We start from the raw sequence: 18,414 nt of genomic DNA, 5'->3' as shown, positions 1-18,414 counted from the left end.
GTGTGCTGTGCCTCATCCCCCTTCTCCCTTCACGGGCCCTGAATGGCCCTCTGTCCCCACGGTGCTCGGGCTTCTCCCCACACAGCCGTGGTGGGCTCTGGGGCTGCAAAGTGCAGTGGCAGTGCTGACCTGTGCGGGCCTCTCGGTTCTGCCTTCGGCTGTGCCCACCTCCCAGCTGCTGAAGCCCCCTCGCTCTCCCCCTGATCAGTGCCGGCGCTCCCCGAGGTGTGAGCACCTTCCTCTTCACACCTCCCTCCCAGGGGCACGAACATCCTGTCCTGCTTCCTGCTTTTTTTTTTTTTCCTGGGCTGTTGCAGTCCATGGGGTCACAGAGTCAGACCCAACTTAGCGACTGAACAATAAAAGCTACACGAAGTCTTTCAATTATGTTACACGAATGATCTGTGTTCTACTCCATGCCTTAAAGCAAAAAAGTTTATTAAGAAATAAGTCCTTTTACCCTCTTGCTTTCTGTTACCCAGTTTCGCTCTGAACAGGCATCATACATACTCCATGGACTGGCACCTTCTGTCCTCTTAATGCGTCCAAGGAAAGAGCCATCCAGACCTCAGCTGATGAGCTGTCTTTCTGTTGCTGTGAAGGCCTGTTACTTTTATGGCACAAAATAGGATTAGGTGCCTTATACTGCTTTGCTCCATTTCACCCAATAACCACACTTTAATTATAATTCCATACTTTCTAAGAATCTTTGGCCTGAAACCCACTCAGTGCTAACCAATTTCTATACTGGTTAGTTTTCCCTGATAGACAGCAAAAGAACTTAATCTTATCTTAAAATGAGAACAAAATGCTGGTGGGGGGACAACCTGGAAAGAACACGTAACATTTTAGCTCTAGGAAGCAGAGCAGTGGGAACTCAGGAAGCATCTTAAAAGTTGTGGCCAAGAGATGATTCATATTCAGCTCCCGCCTGAATCCTGAGGAGAGAGTGTCTGATTGGACTAACGTGAACTGTGTACAAGCTGGTGATGCAAAGAAAACCTCAGGGAATGACATCAGAGCAGCCCAACCAACAGGGAAGGAGTCTGTGCATGCATAGTTTCTATTTGCATTGCAGACAAAAACAATATAGTTCATGTTAAATTTAAAGAGTTTATGTACTTTTAACTATGCCATATTACAGTTATGAAAATTACATTCTCAATAAACTACAAGGCATAGTTTTGTGAGTATAGAGATCCTCCTCATTCTTTTCAGTTACTGCCTAATAATCTACTGAACTGATTTTCCAAAATTAACTAATCAATTTACTACTGCTGGATACTTAAGCTGTTCCAAGTGTTTAAAACTTCTGTGGTAAATGTACATCTATATTTTTGTGCCTGTGCTTTTTGAGAAGATCAATCCCTAGAACTGCAGCAGTGATTAGTTCATTACACTTTATATGTTTTACGTACAATACCGTGTTCGTGTGCTAGTCATCCAGCCATGTCTGCTTCCTGGTGACCCCACAGACTGTAGCCCACCAGGCTCCTCTGTCCATGGGATTCTCCAGGCAAGAATACCGGAGTGGGCAGTCATTCCCATATTGCCTTCTAAAATGGCTTTCTACCTATTTACCCTCCCAACGTATGAAAATATGTCACATCTGTAGCAGTACTGGATATTATCCATAATGTGTGTGCTGGTTTGTGCTGGTGGTAAGAACTTTTAAAATTTCCATTTATCTGATCATTAGTGCAATTAAGATTTTCCTTGACTGTTTTCTTCATTTAGAGTTGCTGTCATACTGTGTATTTTATCTGACTTTGTCAGACTGTGTCTCTTACTTGCTGCTTTACAACAGCATTTCTTTTTTAACTTTTTGTTTGGTATTGGGGTATAGCCAATTAACAATCTGATAGTTTCAGGTGGACAGCAAAGGGACTCAGCCATACATATACATGTATCCATTCTCCCCTGAACTCCCCTCCCATCCAGGCTGCCATATAAAGCAACAGCACTTTTTATAAGGACTATATCCTTTGTAATGTATGTATAAAATACCTGTCATGTGTCTTTTCACTTTGCATACAGTGTCTTATATCATGGAAAAGTTTAAATTTTTTACATGGTCCTACCTAACACTGTCCCCTTCATAACTTCTGGACTCTGTGTCCTGCTTACTAAAGCCTACCTCAAGGTAGATAGAACTCAAGGGGATAGAAATATTCTACATTCTCTTCTAAGAAATTTAATATTGTGTTTCCTATTATATCTTTAATCTATATGGAATGAACTTCTCTGTAAGGGGTGAAATGTGGATCTGACTTTATTTCCAGCTGGATAATTGTCAAGCACCATTTAAGTAATCTATCTCCCCCACTGACACATGAAAAATAATTACGTTTGCAAGTAACTAAATTCATGGGGATACATTTTTCAAAAATTTCCTTGTGATGCTTTCCTATTTACCATTCTACATTGATTTTCAGAACAAAATTATCAGTGGAAAATTATCCTAAAAGAATTGTGACTGGAATTGACTGAATGTACAGACGTGTTTACAGTACTAAAAGTTCCTTCTAGAAACATGGCTCTCCATTTATTCATAACTTCTGTTCTCCTTAACAGAGGTTAGAAGTACTCCAAAATAATCCATTTCAATTATTTTTTTCTGTACTCTAGAACAGCTTAATTATGACTCCTTGAAGGTTCAGCATTAATCTGTGAAACCAGGTGTCTTAAAAAAGGGCTAGACTATTCAAGTTCTCCCATTTTAAATATTGGGAATGTTTGCTTTTTGCCTTTACTAAATACAGACTTGCATTATTCCCAGTTATTTTCTAATCCTTTTGTTCCAGTCTTATCCAGAGTTCTAGATGCTTCCTAAAACATACTCTATGTATTAGGTCATGTTGACTTTTCTCACCAACAAAGGAATATAGTCATATATGTGGTGGTATAAAGCTTTAAACGTGTTAATGTTTAAGCTTTAACACATGCTAATCCTCATCATTCACATTAAGTTTCAGTTTTAAAAACTGTTATGATCTCCAAGTACATATACTGTCTTCCAGAGTTCGCTGCTTAAAAACAGCTTTCAAGCAGACTCTGAAGGACACTGAACTATCATTATAGAGCATTTAGTCTGGGTCAGGCACTGTGCTAAGCACTTGGTATGCATCAAGTAGTTTAAATTTTCACACCAAGGGTTTTAAGAGAGTCATATAATTACATTTACATTTGAACAGACCACTGGGAGTAGTGTGAAGAATGAACTTGGAGGAGACAAAAGAGGATGCAGAGAGACCAGTGTTTAGACAATTGGAATAGTCCAGATGAGATGACTACGTTTTGGATTAGGGCAATGAGGATGGAAAGATGTGGATGAATTCCAGAAATACTCAGCAGACATATCCCTAGGACTTGGTGATGCAGGGGGTGGGGAAGAGCTGAGGGCTTGAGATGACTCTGTAGCATGAATTTTATGATGATGAGCAAGGTGTGCACTTTGTCTGAAGACTTCTCCGCATTCTTTACATTCGTAAGATCTCTCTCCAGTGTGGATTCTTCTATGTAGATTAAGGTGTCCAATCTGGCTGAAGGTTTTCCTACATTCCTTACACTGATACGGTTTTTCTCCAGAATGAATTCTCTGATGAACAGTAAGCGACTGTCGATGGCTAAAGGCTTTACCGCATGCACTACATTCGTAAGGTTTCTCCCCTGTATGACATCTTTGATGGCAAGTAAGTGATGATTTTGTTCTGAATGCCTTCTCACATTCAACACATGCATAGGGCTTCTGGCCTGTGTGAAGTCTCAGATGCTGAGCACGGGATGAGCTGTCACTAAAAGCCTTCCCACATTCAGTGCATTCATAGGGCTTCTCTCCTGTGTGAACTCTCTGATGTTGGATAAGGCGGGTAGCCTGGCTGAAGGCTTTACCACATTCAGTACAATCGTAAGGTTTCTCTCCAGTATGAATTTTATGGTGCTGTGCGAGATGTGCCCTCTGGTTGAAGGCTTTCCCGCATTCCTTACATTCATAAGGTTTCTCTCCAGTATGAATTCTCTGATGAGTAGCCAGCTGTGAACTGATGCTAAAAGCTTTTCCACATTCCTTACATTCATAGGGTTTTTCTCCAGTATGGATCCTCAGATGGCTAGCAAGGTGTATGCTCTGCCTGAAAGCTTTTCCACATTCCCTGCATTGGTAAGGCTTCTCTCCAGAATGCACTCTTTGGTGCTGGGTGAGTGAGGCATGATGGCTGAAGGCTTTCCCACAGATGTCACATTCATATGGTTTCTCTCCTGTGTGAATTCTCTGATGGACGGTCAGGGATGAGCCGTAGCTGAAGGTTTTCCCACACACATTACATTTGTAGGGTTTCTCTCCAGTATGAATCCTCCTGTGCTGAATAAGTCCTATGTGATCACTGAAGGCCTTGCCACAGTCGATGCAGTCAAAGGGTTTCTCCCCAGTGTGATAATATCTCCAGTGACGGATAAGCGATGTGTTCTGCCTGAAAGCTTTCCCACATTCAATACATTTGTACGGTCTTTTGCCGGTGTGACACCTCTGATGTCGGGCAAAGGACGAGCCATCACTGAAGGCCTTGCCACATTCCTTACATTTATAAGGCTTCTCCCCAGTATGAATTCTCTGATGCTGAGCAAGGTGTGCAGGCTGGCTGAAGGCTTTTCTACACTCCTTACATTTATATGGTTTTTCTCCAGTATGAATTCTTTGATGTTGAATAAGATGTACATTTTGGCTGAAGGCTTTCCTACATTCCTTACATTCAAATAGTTTTTCTCCGGTGTGTATTCTGTGGTGCTGGACAAGGTGTTGACTCTGGTTGAAGGCCTTCCCACAGTCCTTACACTCGTATGGTTTCTCTCCAGTATGAATTCTCTGATGAACAGTAAGAGATGAGCTCTGGGTGAAGGTTTTCTCACATTCATTACATTTAAAAAGTTTCTTTCCTGCATAGACTTTCTTGTGTTTTAATACCATGGAATTTCTGGAAAAGTTTTTTTTATCTGACTTGTGATTATCATAAATATTCTCTTCCAAACTGTGTAGAGGAACAAATTTCTCAGGTTTGTTATATCTGTGGTCTATTTCCACAGTGAGGTTTTCTTTAAGAGCGCTTCTTTCTTGCCTGATAAATGTCTCTTGGCTTAACAACTGCCTCTCAAAGAGATCTTCACATTTCCAATTTTCTCCAAAAAAAGGACACTCCTGTTCATAGCTTGCAATTCTCTCCATTAACGTATCATCACATACACACTGCTTCAGAGCTAATTCTTGTGTCTCATGTATAGATTCCCAATCTGAAAGATTCAAAAAACCAAATGTTTCCTTTATCATGGGCTATAACAAAGGAAACATTTAACACAGAAGAGGTGATTTGAAAATAATACACTCCATAAAATATATTATGCACAGGCATTTCAACTGAAAAAAATATGTAAGCAGACCCCAGAGAATGAGAGCTCATAGAAGAACACAGAAATGGCAATTTAGAAAGTTAAATGTCGGATAACAGCGTCCTGAAGGTGTGGGTGGCAGTGGCAGTAATATTTTACGCCTGTATTAACCTAACAGGCTATACATGAAACTCTCTTCCTCTGTCCTCTCCCTCTTCATGCCTGTATTAACCTAACAGGCTGTACATGAAACTCTCTTCTCTGTCCTGTCCCTCTTCACGCCTGTATTAACCCAACAGGCTATACATGAAACTCTCTTCCTCTGTCCTCTCCCTCTTCACGCCTGTATTAACCCAACAGGCTGTACATGAAACTCTCTTCTCTGTCCTCTCCCTCTTCACGCCTGTATTAACCCAACAGGCTATACATGAAATCCTCTTCCTCTGTCCTCTCCCTCTTCTAGGAGACTTGCGTACACAGCCAGGCTAGCTTTCTTAAAAGACCACTACTACCACATAACTCTGCCACTCAAAAATTTCTGTAGATTCCCTGAAACCACAAATACCTTATGTTTTGTGACTTCTCTTGGAGTTTAGGCAAAATCCTAGAGTCATCTCTTCATAATGAGAAAATAGCATTCCCATAAGCCATTTCCATGTATTTTAATAAAGTAAATGCTCTTCATTTCTCATAGATCCCTGAACTTCAGAGTACATATTAAGGGATTTTCCCACTCATCATCTTTCTTTCACCAGCTTAGGAAAACTATCACATCTTAATAGGGTTCTGCCACGTGTCTTTTTGTAGGAACTAGTCTTACAGAGATATGTGGGTTGGTATCACTGTTATTAATTAAATGCTTATTTACTACCACATCACTACCTTTCTTATCTTGTGAGATAGAATATAAGCTTTCAGGAAGAAATAAATGAGCCTTATATACTACCACTAAGTCACTTAACATATATCACAGGAACTCAGGCATAAGTAAGAAATTCCTGATAAATCTATAAAGAAGAAATGTGTATAGAAGAGGTGACACTAAGAGAAAACTTTAGGGAAGAGGTGATATCAAGAAATATGATAACAAATTATTGACTAATCCAATGCTCCCTAGTTTTCTACTCCATGTCAAGCATGGGGAATACTAAAGTAATTAAAGACAGTGGTTCTAGAGAAGTACAGAAAGTTAAGAGCAAGACAAGACCAATAAAGCAAGCAATTTGAGAAGAGAATATATCAAAAACGAATCCATGTGGTAAAAAAGTAAAACCAGTATAAAAGTTCAGAGATGGGAGGGATCACATCTACCAAAGCAATTAAGAAACACGGAGATATTAACAAGCTTCCTGCCCAGGTCATTCATGGTATCAGGAACACCCAAACTTCAATAATTCTAGAACTGGGTCCATGAGAACTCAAGGAACCAATTCCCCATGGTTTTTCTTACTTAGATGGACTGAGGGGAGCAATCCTAGAAAGAGAAAAGCAGAAAGATGACAGCGTCATCTGCTCCTCCCTCAAATTTACTTTTTGTTGTGTGAAGGTTGTCTTCATTTCCAGCCTCCCACGGAGAGCCGTGGTTGTCCCTTATCTTTTTGGCTTTTCTCAACATGGATGCTGAGCTATCTTAATCACTGAATAATACTTAAAGCCAGACTGTCACTCAATGTCCCATCAGACTTACAACAGGCTTCTTTATCCCCTTTCCCTCTTCCTGCATCTGTTCTAACATGGACAGTTATTACCTCTTATCCTCTTTCTGTTTTCCTCTTTAAGGCTGATAGTAGCTTCCTACATAACCAAACTATAAAGCGTGTCTAAACCGAGCTTATATCCCTCCTAATATTTGGAGGATCCTAGAAGTATAGGGTCCACATCATCCCCAAATGTAAAGATCAAACACTGTTACAGAAGTGAAAGGAGAATTTCATAAAGGCGTAATTATCATGTATGTTCCCAACATTCCCTTGTCTTTGTGAAATTTAGGTTCAGCGGGGGAGGCAAAAAATAAGCACACACCATTACGGGCTCTCCCGAGTGTTACAAAGGAACAGTGGCTTCATAGATCGTACTTGGGTTGGAATAGGGAAATGTTCATTATACGAGGTGGTTAGGAAGGTCTCCAATGAGATGATTTTTTAAGCTCTGGCCTGAGAGCCAGACATAGACAGAAAGCCAAGAGAAGTGCATTCTAGGCAGAGAAAACAGGAAAAACAAAAGCCTGAGTGGGAAAGAGCTTGCGAGTTCAGAAAAGGTGACCTATGGGCTAGAGCTTCAACTGTACATCAAGCACTTGCTGAAAATGATAATCCTAAGACGCTGCCTATGATCCAGAGGGAATCAGACTTGGAACTCAGACTGCCTCCAATCTCATCTGGTCGCTCACGGCTTAGAGACTCAGGATGTGGGAATACCTGTAACACATATGGAACATACCTTGATACCTTGCATCATGAAGAAAACTCTGGCCTAAAGTACAGTGAAAAAGCTAAAACATAATGGAAGATAAGGCTGGAAAATTAAGAAGGAGCTTGTAGGATCTGGATTTTTCCCATTTGCAACAGGAAAGCAAAAAATGATTTAAAGTAGCAGGGTATGTTATGATTTGCATGCAGCATCTAATTTTGGAGTTAAGATTTAAAAAACAGAGAAGTTTATCTTAAGTCAGTATGTCAAAAGGAAAGAGGGGATGGGAAGGAGCTGGATAAAGATGTTTGCAAAATGAGTTTTTAGAAGAGTCAAGATTGCCAGGAGAAATAACAATCTCAGATATGCCAGTGATACCACTGTAATGGCAGGAAGTGAAAAGAAACTAAAGAGCCTCTTGATGAGGGTGAAAGAGGAGAGTGAAAAAGCTGGCTTGAAACTCGACTTTCAAAAAACTTAAGATCATGCCATCCAGTCCCATCATTTCATGGCAAATAGAAGGGGAAAAAGTGGAAACAGTGACAGATTTTATTTTCCTGGACTCCAAAATCACTGCGGACTGTGACTGCAGCCATGAAATTAAAAGACACTTGCTACTGGGAAGGAAAGCTACGCTAAACCTAGACAGCATATTAAAAGGCGAGACATCACTTTGCTGATAAAGGTCTGTATAGTCCAAGCTATTGTTTTTCCAGTAGTCATGTTTGGATGTGAGAGCTGGACCATAAAGAAAGCTGAGTGCCGAAGAATTGACGCTTTTTAACTGTTCTAGAGAAGACCTGAGAGTCCCTTGGACCTCAAGGAGATCAAATCAGTCAATCCTAAATGAAATCAATCCTGAATATTCAATGGAAGGATTGATGCTGAAGCTGAAGCTCCAATCCTTTGGCCACCTGATGCAAAGAGCCAACTCACTGAAAAAGACCCTGATGCTGGGAAAGATTGAAGGCAAAAGGAGAAGGGGGCAGCAGAGGATGAGATGGTTAGATAACATCACCAACTCAATGGACATGACTGGAGCCCACTCTAGGACTAGACACTGAAGGACAGGGGAACCTGGCATGCGATAGTCCAGGGGTCAGAGTCAGAAAAGACTGAGCAGATGTTTGGGGAGCTCACGCTAAGAAGTCAACTTTCAGTTCTCTTCCAGATTTGGAAAGCTTGAGAAGAGTTTCTTTCTTTTTTTTTTTTTCCTTTTAATTAATTTAATTGGAGGATAATTACTTTACAATATTGTGATGGTTTTTTGCCATACATCAACATGAACTGGCCATAGGTATACATGTGTCCCCCTCATCCTGTACCCTCCTCCCACCTCCCTCCCCACCCTGGCCCTCTGGGTTGTCCCAGAGCACCAGCTTTGAGTGCCCTTCTTTGAGAAGAGTTTCTAAGAAGCATAAGAAAGGAGGGAAAGATCACCTGTGCAAATGGCTGAGCCATTGCCTAGAAAGGATTCCCCTCTCTGGTTATCCCACACTCACCTGGGAATGGGCTTCTCATCTCATTCTCCAGCACCATCCAGGGCTCTTTCCCTTGCTCCAATAAGGAGATGACATATGGCTTAGAGATACAAAGTCCTGCATACAGAAAAAGATATGAAAGTTGGTCATGTTTTGGACATTTCAGCTGGTCCCTTAATTCTGATGGAATGACATGCTAGAAATGAATAGTTCAAGGGGTGACAGATTATATAAGGCTTCTGGCGTAGTTTAGCGGGGCTGCCACAGTCATCCTATCAAAGTGGAATCATTTTCTAAGAGACTGGACGCAGAGGGCTGCAACAGTCATCCTATAAAAGTGGAATCATTTTCTAAGAGACTGGAGGCAGAAGTTCAGCCCAGCATTTTTAGAAGATCATTGGACAGCAGTAAGTGAGGTGATATAAAGGACCCCTAGAGACAGTTTGGAGCTGGCTGGATGGCATCACCGACTTGATGGACATGGGTTTGGGTAGACTCCAGGAGTTGGTGATGGACAGCGAGGCCTGGTGTGCTGTGATTCATGGGGTCACAAAGAGTCGGACACGACTGAGCGACTGAACTGAACTGAGAGACAGTTTGGAGTTTGAGTTAACTGTCTGATTAAAAAACAAAATCAGTATTCTTCAGAGGAACGTAACAGAATCCTGAATTATTTATAATAATCCTGTATTATTTATAGTGTCCAGGAAAAAATCTAATTACTCCCTAAAAAGTGGAAAAAGTGAATCATACTCAGAAAAAAAGGCATTAATGGAGACCCAACCTGTGACAAGACAGATGCTGGAATCAGTAGACTAGGATTTTAAAACAGCTATTATATCTATATTCAAGAATATAAAGGAAAATATGCTTGTAATACTCTTGGCACCAAAACAGAAATTATAAAAAAGAACCAAGTAAAAAGTCTAGAATTGAAAAATACAGTATCTGAAATTTAAAAATTCACTAGATGGTTTAACAAGACGTTGAAGAGGACAAAGCAAGTGGCAGTGAGCTTGAAAATGAATCAACAGAGATTATCTAAGCTGACGGAGAAAGAAGATTTTTAAAAGGGAACACATCCTTAGTTACCTAAGGCACAATATCCAAGGTTCTAACGTGTGCAACTGGAATCCCAGAAGGAGAAGAGAGTAGAAAAAAGTTAAATAATGATCAAAAATTTCTCAAATTTGGTGAAAGACATACATTCAGTTTCACAACATTTAGTGAACCACAAGCAAGCAGGATAAAAGGGGCCTCTAGACCAGGGAAAGCTAAACTAGCCAATGAGGCGGCCCTAGGGCTGAAAAGGGCGTTAGTTTCCCTAAGAACATCTAAAGCAATTTTCAGCTTGTGCCTCACGAGTTCACTTTCTGCAAGTTAATAAAAATACACAGGTTTTAAAGCAATATTCCAAATTCGTAACGATCCAGCTATATTCTTGGTGAACTCTGTTAGCTGGTAACACTACTATAGGACAGAGGAGAGAAGCCAGCACAGACCAGTGCGAGTCACAGCATGCCCTGTGCTCCCACTGACTAAAGGGCACACTCACCAAGTAGCTGACACACAGCAAAACCACTGACTCAACCTGAAACAGTCACCAATTCCTGAACATCCTCTTCATTTTCCAGATTCAATTCTGATCGACACACAATAAATTAAAAAAAAAAAAAGTAAGGAGTCCCTAAGGGTCATTCTGAATTATACAGAGGGGATAAAAATCCTCACCCAGTGATACCAGGCTCTGATAGTTCTCCAACATCATACTCCTGTACAAACTTCTCTGAGCAGGGCTCAGCCATTCCCATTCCTCCTGGGAGAAGTCTATTGCCACATCCTTGAACGTCACCAGGTCCTGAAATAACACAAAGACCTTCTGGATCAAGCAAAGCTCATGTCCACACGTGACTTCGAGCTTAAGCATTAAGTTGGCCCTACATTATGTGAGAAATAGCCGTTTGAGGAAAAAAACCTTAAACATATAATATTAAATAGTTCTTATCGAAGTTGCTAAATTGTATTGTATACAATGGTGCTAATCCATTTCTCTTGTGTGTGTGAGTGTGTGTGCTCAGCTGTGTCTGACTCTTTGCCACTCCATGGACTACAGCCCACCAGGCTCCTCTGTCCATGGGAGTTTTCAAGCCTGGGGAAATATGGACAGATGGCCACAGGGCAGTAAACAAGGGCTTCAAGGAAGGATGTGTATCTATGGTCGAACCTTCAAAAGCAACAAAAAAGAATATTTAAGTTGATATTATGGAAATGGTACCCTATGGGATCCTAGTGCCTTAAGGAGAAGAGGCATTGCACTGACATGGCTGGTTTTTTTTGGTTGACACAATAGAAAATATATGTAGAGTGTGCCGGGGACCAGCCCCGGCTGATCCAGGGTATTCGAAGGAGAGACGGCGTAGGCGAGGATCAGGATACAATAGCTTCAATTAGATATTAATTAAAGATATAAAGAGTAATAGAATAAGGATAGCTCAGTAGGAAAATTCAGTGGAGAAAAGAGGCTGAGATAAGGATAGCTCAGTGAGGAAATTCAGTGTAGAAAAGAGGCTGAATAATTCAGCCAGAAGGTAAGAGAAAGAACGACATGGGGAGACCAAGTTTCGGTGAACAAGGCCCGCACTTTATTTTCCAAAGTAGTTTTTATACCTTAATTATGCATAGAGGATAATGGGCAAAGGGGTAGAGTCAGGCAGCAAGCCAGGCTTTCTTCCTGCAAACTTATCATATGCAAAAGCTTAGGTGATTTGCATCATCTTCTGGCCCGGAGGCCTGTTAACATTTTAAGACCTTTTCTTCAGAAAACTTATTTTTCTCTAAAGGTGATTGGTCAGGAGCCACCCTCCAAAAGCATTAGATAAAGTTGCATTCCTACAGAGCAAAGGTGTGGTGGGCTACAACAAGAAAAAGAATTAACTCAAGGGTCCCAGGTTACAAACATTAAAGCTACTATTTACACCAATTATATTAACCAATACACTGCCAGGGACACAGCAGGTAAGGGATATGGAGACTTAGCAGCAAACATTGGCCCAACAAGTGAAAATCCCTTCACCAATACAATTTCTAATCAATCTTTTAACTGCTCAAAAGAATCTGTGTTTAGACAGTTTAGAACATCTCCTGCCTCTCACAGTTGGGAGGCTCTGAACAATCACATGAGGCCGGAAAAACCTATTCAGGCAGGCTAGAGGATTTCCAAAGGAGTTTGTAGGTTGAAACACTGTCACACCCAGGAATTATTAACTGGAGCTGTAAGCTAACTCTTTTTTCAGAGAGAGGTAGTGGGGGACAGCCCCCCGTAAAGTCAGAGGTGTAGGTGAGAGCACAAAGCAGAAAGTAGGCAGACTCTGGTTTTGGGGGTATATGCTCGAGAATTTCCAGGGAGACTCCTGAGGCTTGATCCCGCCTTTGCGTATGCCGAGCCTCCTTCCTCATGACCTTTGCCAGAGGCGGAGCTCGCTCCCCGCAAGAGTGCAGTTATTTTTTTGGTGGGGGTGGGGGGGGCGGGGCTTGCCGAGCTTCATGGCTTGTGGGATCTTAGTTTCCTAACCAGGGATTGAACCCAGACCCAGTAGTGAAGGCACAGAGTCCTAACCACTGGAATGCCAGGCAACTGCCGTAGAATGCAACTGTTTTTTAATGCTGTACCATCAAGAATTAGCATGTCACGCCACACCTCAGTGACCTCAACAGCAACACGAGAAAGCACCCGGTGTGGGACTGCAACTCATCCAACTTGTGTACTAAATTTGAGTACAACAAGCCAGCATCTATTTAGACAATACCAAAATGAAACCAAAAATAGTTATTTTCAGTTTCTTAAAGACAATGCCAGTTATAATCACCAGTAGATTAAGACAATTTTCTTTTCTTTTTTTTTGGTCCATTTTGAGAGGTTCGCAGGTTTTTTTTTTTGAATTGAGATATAGTTGACAAATAATATTATATAAGTTTCAGGTATACAATATAGTGTTTACAATTTTTAAAGGTTATACTCCATTTATAGTTATTATAAAATATTGGCTATATTTACCTGTGTTCTACAATATATCCTTGTAGCTTATTTTACACTTAATAGTTTATAGCTCTAATTCCCTACCCCTATCTTGTCTCCTCCTTCCCCCTAGTAACCACTACTTTGATTTCTATATCTGTGAGAGTTGTGAGAAAATTTTTAAAGTGTTATGGGCATTTTCATCTTCACATTTATTTCCAATGAAAATACTAAAAATCTTTGTAATGCTCAGTGTTGTCATTTACCACTACATGGATAGAACTAGAGGGCATTATTTAAGTGAAATAAGTCATACAAAGACAGACAAACACAGTATGATCTCACTTAACTGCAGAATCTAAAAAACAAAACAGAAACTGCCTTTGGATACATACAGAGCTAGAACTGGTAGTTGCCAATGGAGAGGGGAGTACAGCATGGAAAAGTGGAACAGAAAGGAGTGACTTACAGTGCAGAAACCTGGTAATACTACCCCAACTAGGCACTCAGAGTATAGTAATAAGTCACGTTGACAGTATGAACCCTTGATGTATGATACATGATGAAAATGGAACTCTGTGATCTTCCTTCTAAAAATACATTAGTCTAGTTGAATCAGAGGAAAAAACATCAGATTTCAGAGATGTTCTGCAAAATAATCTGAGAGCCTCTCAAAACTGACAAGGTTTTCAAAAAGAAGGAAAGTATGGGAAACTGTTACGTACAAGGAGACAGAACTACTGAATGTAATATGGTGCCCTGGATAGGACCCTGGGACAGAAAAAGGACATTAAGTAAAACAAGGACTGTGAACAAAGCATGGACTTAGTAATAGTTTATCAATGTTGGCTCATTAAGGGCTTCCCTGGTAGCTCTGCTGGTAAAGAATCCGCGTGCAGTGCAGGAGATCCTGGGTCAATTCCTGGGTCAGGAAGTTCCCCTGGAGAAGGGATAGGCTACCCACTCCAGTATTCTTGGGCTTCCCTGGTGGCTCAGCTGGTAAAGCATCTACCTGCAATGCGGGAGACCTGGGTTGGATCCCTGGGATGGGAAGATCCTCTGGAGGAGGGCTTGGCAACCCACTCCGGTATCCTTGCCTGGAGAATCCCCATGGACAGAGGAGCCTGGTGGGCTACAGTCCATGGGGTCAAAGAGAGTCAGACATGACTGAATGACTAAGCACAGCACACACCAAACTAATGTAAGATATTAGAAACTGGCGAAGCGGAGTGTGATGCATATGCATAGTCCCTGCTATCTGCAAATTTTCTATTATAAAAAGGATTATTTGTAAAAAATAAGGGGTGTGCTCTCTGGCAGAGGTGGGAACCAGGCCCTTAGATAAGACTGTTGTTGTTCTTGTTCAGTCGCTGTCATGTCCAGCTCTTTGCCACTCCATGGACTGCAGCACACCAAGCTTCCCTGTCTTCACTCTCTCCTGGAGTTTTGCTCAAACTCATGTCCATTGAGTAGATGATGCTATTAACCATCTCATCCTCTGCTGCCCCCTTCTCCTTTTGCCTTCAATCTTTCCCAGCCTCAGGGTCTTTTCCAAAGACTGTTAATCAAGGGATTTTCATAAAGAAAACAGCTTTACCAAGTCCTAAGCAGTAAGACTGCCTTTCGAGGAAGAGATACGGAATAACTAACCTGGGGTATGGCTTTCACTAGTTCCACTGTCATTTTCACCTTCTTTTCCTGGCTTCTTTCTTGGAGAACAGCACTGTCCTGGGAGGGTAAGGCTGGAGGAAAAAGTGAGAAGATGAGAACCTCTGCATTCCCAGGATCACCAGCGTAAAACTTCTGTCTTCCCCTTCCTCCTCCCAGCCTTCTTTGGTTTCACTGCCCACGTAACCAAGAGATTACAGGCAACCAATGGTGATTGAGGGGTCTAATTTATAAGTCTTTCTCTTAAGCTCGAGGTTCTAAATTTGATCTTTTCTAAAAGTTGCATTCCCATTCTTTGGTCTTATTATGAATAAAACCAATGAGTTGTGCTAGATACTCTGCATACATTATGTTCTTTCACTTTATTTTAAAAAAATAATCCCATGAAATTGTTGCTTTCTCTATTTTATAGATAAAGGTGGACTCTTTCCTTCCCACATCTCCGCTTCATGCTTTGATACAGTCTACAGTTTGAAAATCTGAGTCCTGAATGCCATCAGAGGACAGGGTTATCCTCCTCCTCTTGCCAAACCTTTGCTTTCCTCCATGACAGTGGATCCTTTAGCACCCAATTCTACCACCTTCCCTCTCATCTCTGTCCTCAACCCCTTGGTTTCCCCTCCTTTCTGTCACCCAGAACTGAGGGTGTCCCCTGCTCCAATCAGGAGATCCAGGTGCCCCACCTCTTGCTTCTCAGTGGAACTCTTGGGACTGGGAGCAGGGAATTCTACCCCAGGATTCTTATCCTGGCAATACACAATTCCATAAATCAACATGCACAAGTCGGCCAAAGTTATCGACCTTCGAAGCATTCTCCCCCAAAACACCACAGTCACATAGGCGCTGTTACAGCCACATCGGGTGATACACAGACACTGATATAAGGTCTCACACACCCCTGATCACAGGAAGGACACAGTCACAAGCATCCAGTGGAAGGCACATCACTGCAGTCACACCACCGCCTCAGAGAGGTCATGTACAAGCACACATGGTGATCACAAACGTCACACACACAACCCCAATCTCAGTCTCTCACACACCCACGGCCCCTCACCTCTGCCTCACTCACACACGCACACTCCACGACCTCAGAGGCTGCATTTGCAAACCTCGGAGTGGCGAACCATGGTTCAGTCTCTCTCCTACTCACTTTGGTCTCAACACATTAGTTTTCCTCTCTCTCTCTCACACACACAGTCTCAAAGGTCTCTGTTTCTGAGACACATGGATTTCTCGCGCACATAGATACACAAACACTGCAATTGCTACCTCTAACACACGCACACACAATACACACTGGTCTCCCTCACACGAGGACAAACAGGCACTGTCACACAATCTCACACGCCGGACACACCAATATGCTCGCGGTCTCTCTCACACACACATCAGCCCCTCTCTCCACGATCTCTCAGCCTCTCCCGGGGCCCCCCGCGCTGGCTAACCTCTCACACACCCGTTTCGAACACTCACACCAGCACACCCCGGTCGCACGCTCTGGACGTTCACAGCCCAGTCCTGCCTCTCGCACTCACACACCCCGATTCAGCCGCCCCAGACACCGATCCCGGTCCGAGCCGCAGCCTCGGCGCACCGGCGCGGGCCTCTGGGAAATGTAGTCCGCCCGGCAGCGACCGAGCAGCGGCGTCCAGGCCGGGGCTCCACGGCCGGGCTCAGAGCCGCCCGCCTCGGCGGCCCTGCCTGGCTCTTGGGCTCAGACACTAGACCACCCTGACCAACCCACGAGCCTCCCCCCGGAAGCCAGCCGCCCTCACCCGAAGGACTTCGGCAGCCGACGCCCGGGAGACCAGCGCACAGGGGCCGAACCTCCCCAGGTGGGCGAGCAGTCAGGCGCGAGGGGCGGAGACAGGGCGTGGCTTAGCCGAGGGGGCGTGTTCTTAGGCTGTTGGGACGGAGAGGTGGAACCTTAGCGTCAGAGCGGGAGTGCCTGCGCACGTACGCGATTACGCCTGAGGGGCGGGGCCCAGGATATCCGAGCCGTGACTACGCCGGAGAGGCGGGGCCCGAGGGTTCAGGGGCGTGGCGTGGCCGGGCGCGAGTGTACGCAGGCGCGGAGAATGAGAACTCCCCCCTCCCCTCTCCTGGAAACCAGAAGCGTCCGTAGTTACGGGAACGGACAGTCCTCTGTGAGCTCTGGTGTGCACCTGTGATGTCCCGTGTCTGTGTCTGTATGACCGCCATGTCGCTCGAGTGCGGTCCTCTGAGCCTGCCCGTGGGAGCGTGATTTTCTTTCTGTGTTAAGTTTTGGGACCGTAAGATCAGTACGGGATGACTTATTACACCAAATTAGTAGATTTCTCACTTGCAGAATGGGAATGTCGTTATTATCACTCTTCAGAAAGTATTTTCTTTGGAACCTGCACTGGTGTTGAACCCCATTCTGCTCCTGATCACAGTGGAAATGGCCCGTGGTATGAGATACTAAGAAAATAGTAAAATTAGTAGCTGACTTGGAAAGCAAATAAGGAAAAGCTGCTGCTGCTGCTGCTGCTGCTGCTGCTGCTGCTGCTGCTGCTAAGTCGCTTCAGTCGTGTCCGACTCTGTGTGACCCCATAAGCGGCAGCCCATCAGGCTCCGCCGTCCCTGGGATTCTCCAGGCAAGAACACTGGAGTGGGTTGCCATTGCCTTCTCTGAGAGGAAAAGCCTAAAGGAAATCAATTCTCAATATTCATTAGAAGGACTGATGCTAAAGCTCCAATATTGTGGCCACTTGATGCAAAGAGCCAACTCATTAGAAAGGGCCCTGATGCTGGGAAAGATTGACAGCAGGAGGAGAGGGGATGACAGAGGACGAGATGCTTGGATGTCATCACTGACTCAATGGATATGAGTTTGAGCAAGCTCCTGGAGATGGTGAAGGACAGGGAAGCCTGGTGTGGTGCAGTCCATTGGGTCAAAAGAGTTGGACACGACTAAGTGACTGAACAACAAATGAAAAGCCATTCAGGGGGATACAGCAGAGAAAAAACCCACAAAACTCCCCACCCTCTAAGATCTTACTTTCAAGTGAATGGAAACAAACCACGAGAGAATGAGTAAAATAGTGTATTGAATGGTGAGAAAGGCTGTGAAGAAATAGAAAACAGGGAAGAGGAATAGATAGTAGAGAAAATGAGAATATTTACTGTTGAAAAATGAAGTCAGGGCACTGAAGTCTTTAATCTTCATGCAGCTTTTCATCCTGAATTTCAAGGTCGGCTCATTTAGGAGTAACTCCTTACATGGAATCTACTGTTATATTCTCAGTGGTAAAGAATCTGCCTGCCTGAGACGTGGGTTTGATCCCTGGGTTAGGAAGATCCCCTGGAGGAGGAAATGGCAACCCACTCCAGTATTCTTGCCTGGGAAGTCCCAGGGAAGGAGGAAGCTGGCGGGCTACAGTCCATGGGGTTGAAAAAGAATCGGACATGACTTAAGAGACTAAACAACAATGGGTA

General features: G+C 43.2%; 1 protein-coding gene across 5 annotated transcripts; it reads right to left on the bottom strand.

Annotated features, from left to right (window-relative positions):
• Window positions 1-2,254: 2,254 nt before the first annotated feature.
• On the bottom strand, window positions 2,255-16,917 carry ZNF471 (zinc finger protein 471). 5 transcript variants are annotated; one of them, XM_086354769.1, is made up of 5 exons: window positions 16,731-16,917; window positions 14,935-15,026; window positions 11,001-11,127; window positions 9,291-9,386; window positions 2,255-5,283 (listed from the first exon to the last, which is right to left on the bottom strand). In XM_086354769.1, exons 2-5 carry the CDS (start codon window positions 14,965-14,967, stop codon window positions 3,260-3,262), a joined length of 2,280 nt encoding a protein of 759 aa, XP_086210895.1. In that variant the 5' UTR covers window positions 14,968-15,026; window positions 16,731-16,917; the 3' UTR covers window positions 2,255-3,259. The 5 variants fall into 5 exon arrangements, with proteins under 5 accessions (XP_086210895.1, XP_086210897.1, XP_086210896.1 ...); XM_086354771.1 differs by lacking the exon at window positions 16,731-16,917 and adding an exon at window positions 16,495-16,711; XM_086354770.1 differs by lacking the exon at window positions 16,731-16,917 and adding an exon at window positions 15,636-16,529.
• Window positions 16,918-18,414: the final 1,497 nt, after the last annotated feature.

Source organism: Bos grunniens, chromosome 18 (genome assembly GCF_055505025.1).
Source record: "Bos grunniens cultivar Pamir isolate PY7600 chromosome 18, Bosgru_T2T1.0, whole genome shotgun sequence".
Lineage (NCBI taxonomy): Eukaryota > Metazoa > Chordata > Mammalia > Artiodactyla > Bovidae > Bos > Bos grunniens.
This window is presented reverse-complemented; position numbering and strand designations above follow the sequence as displayed.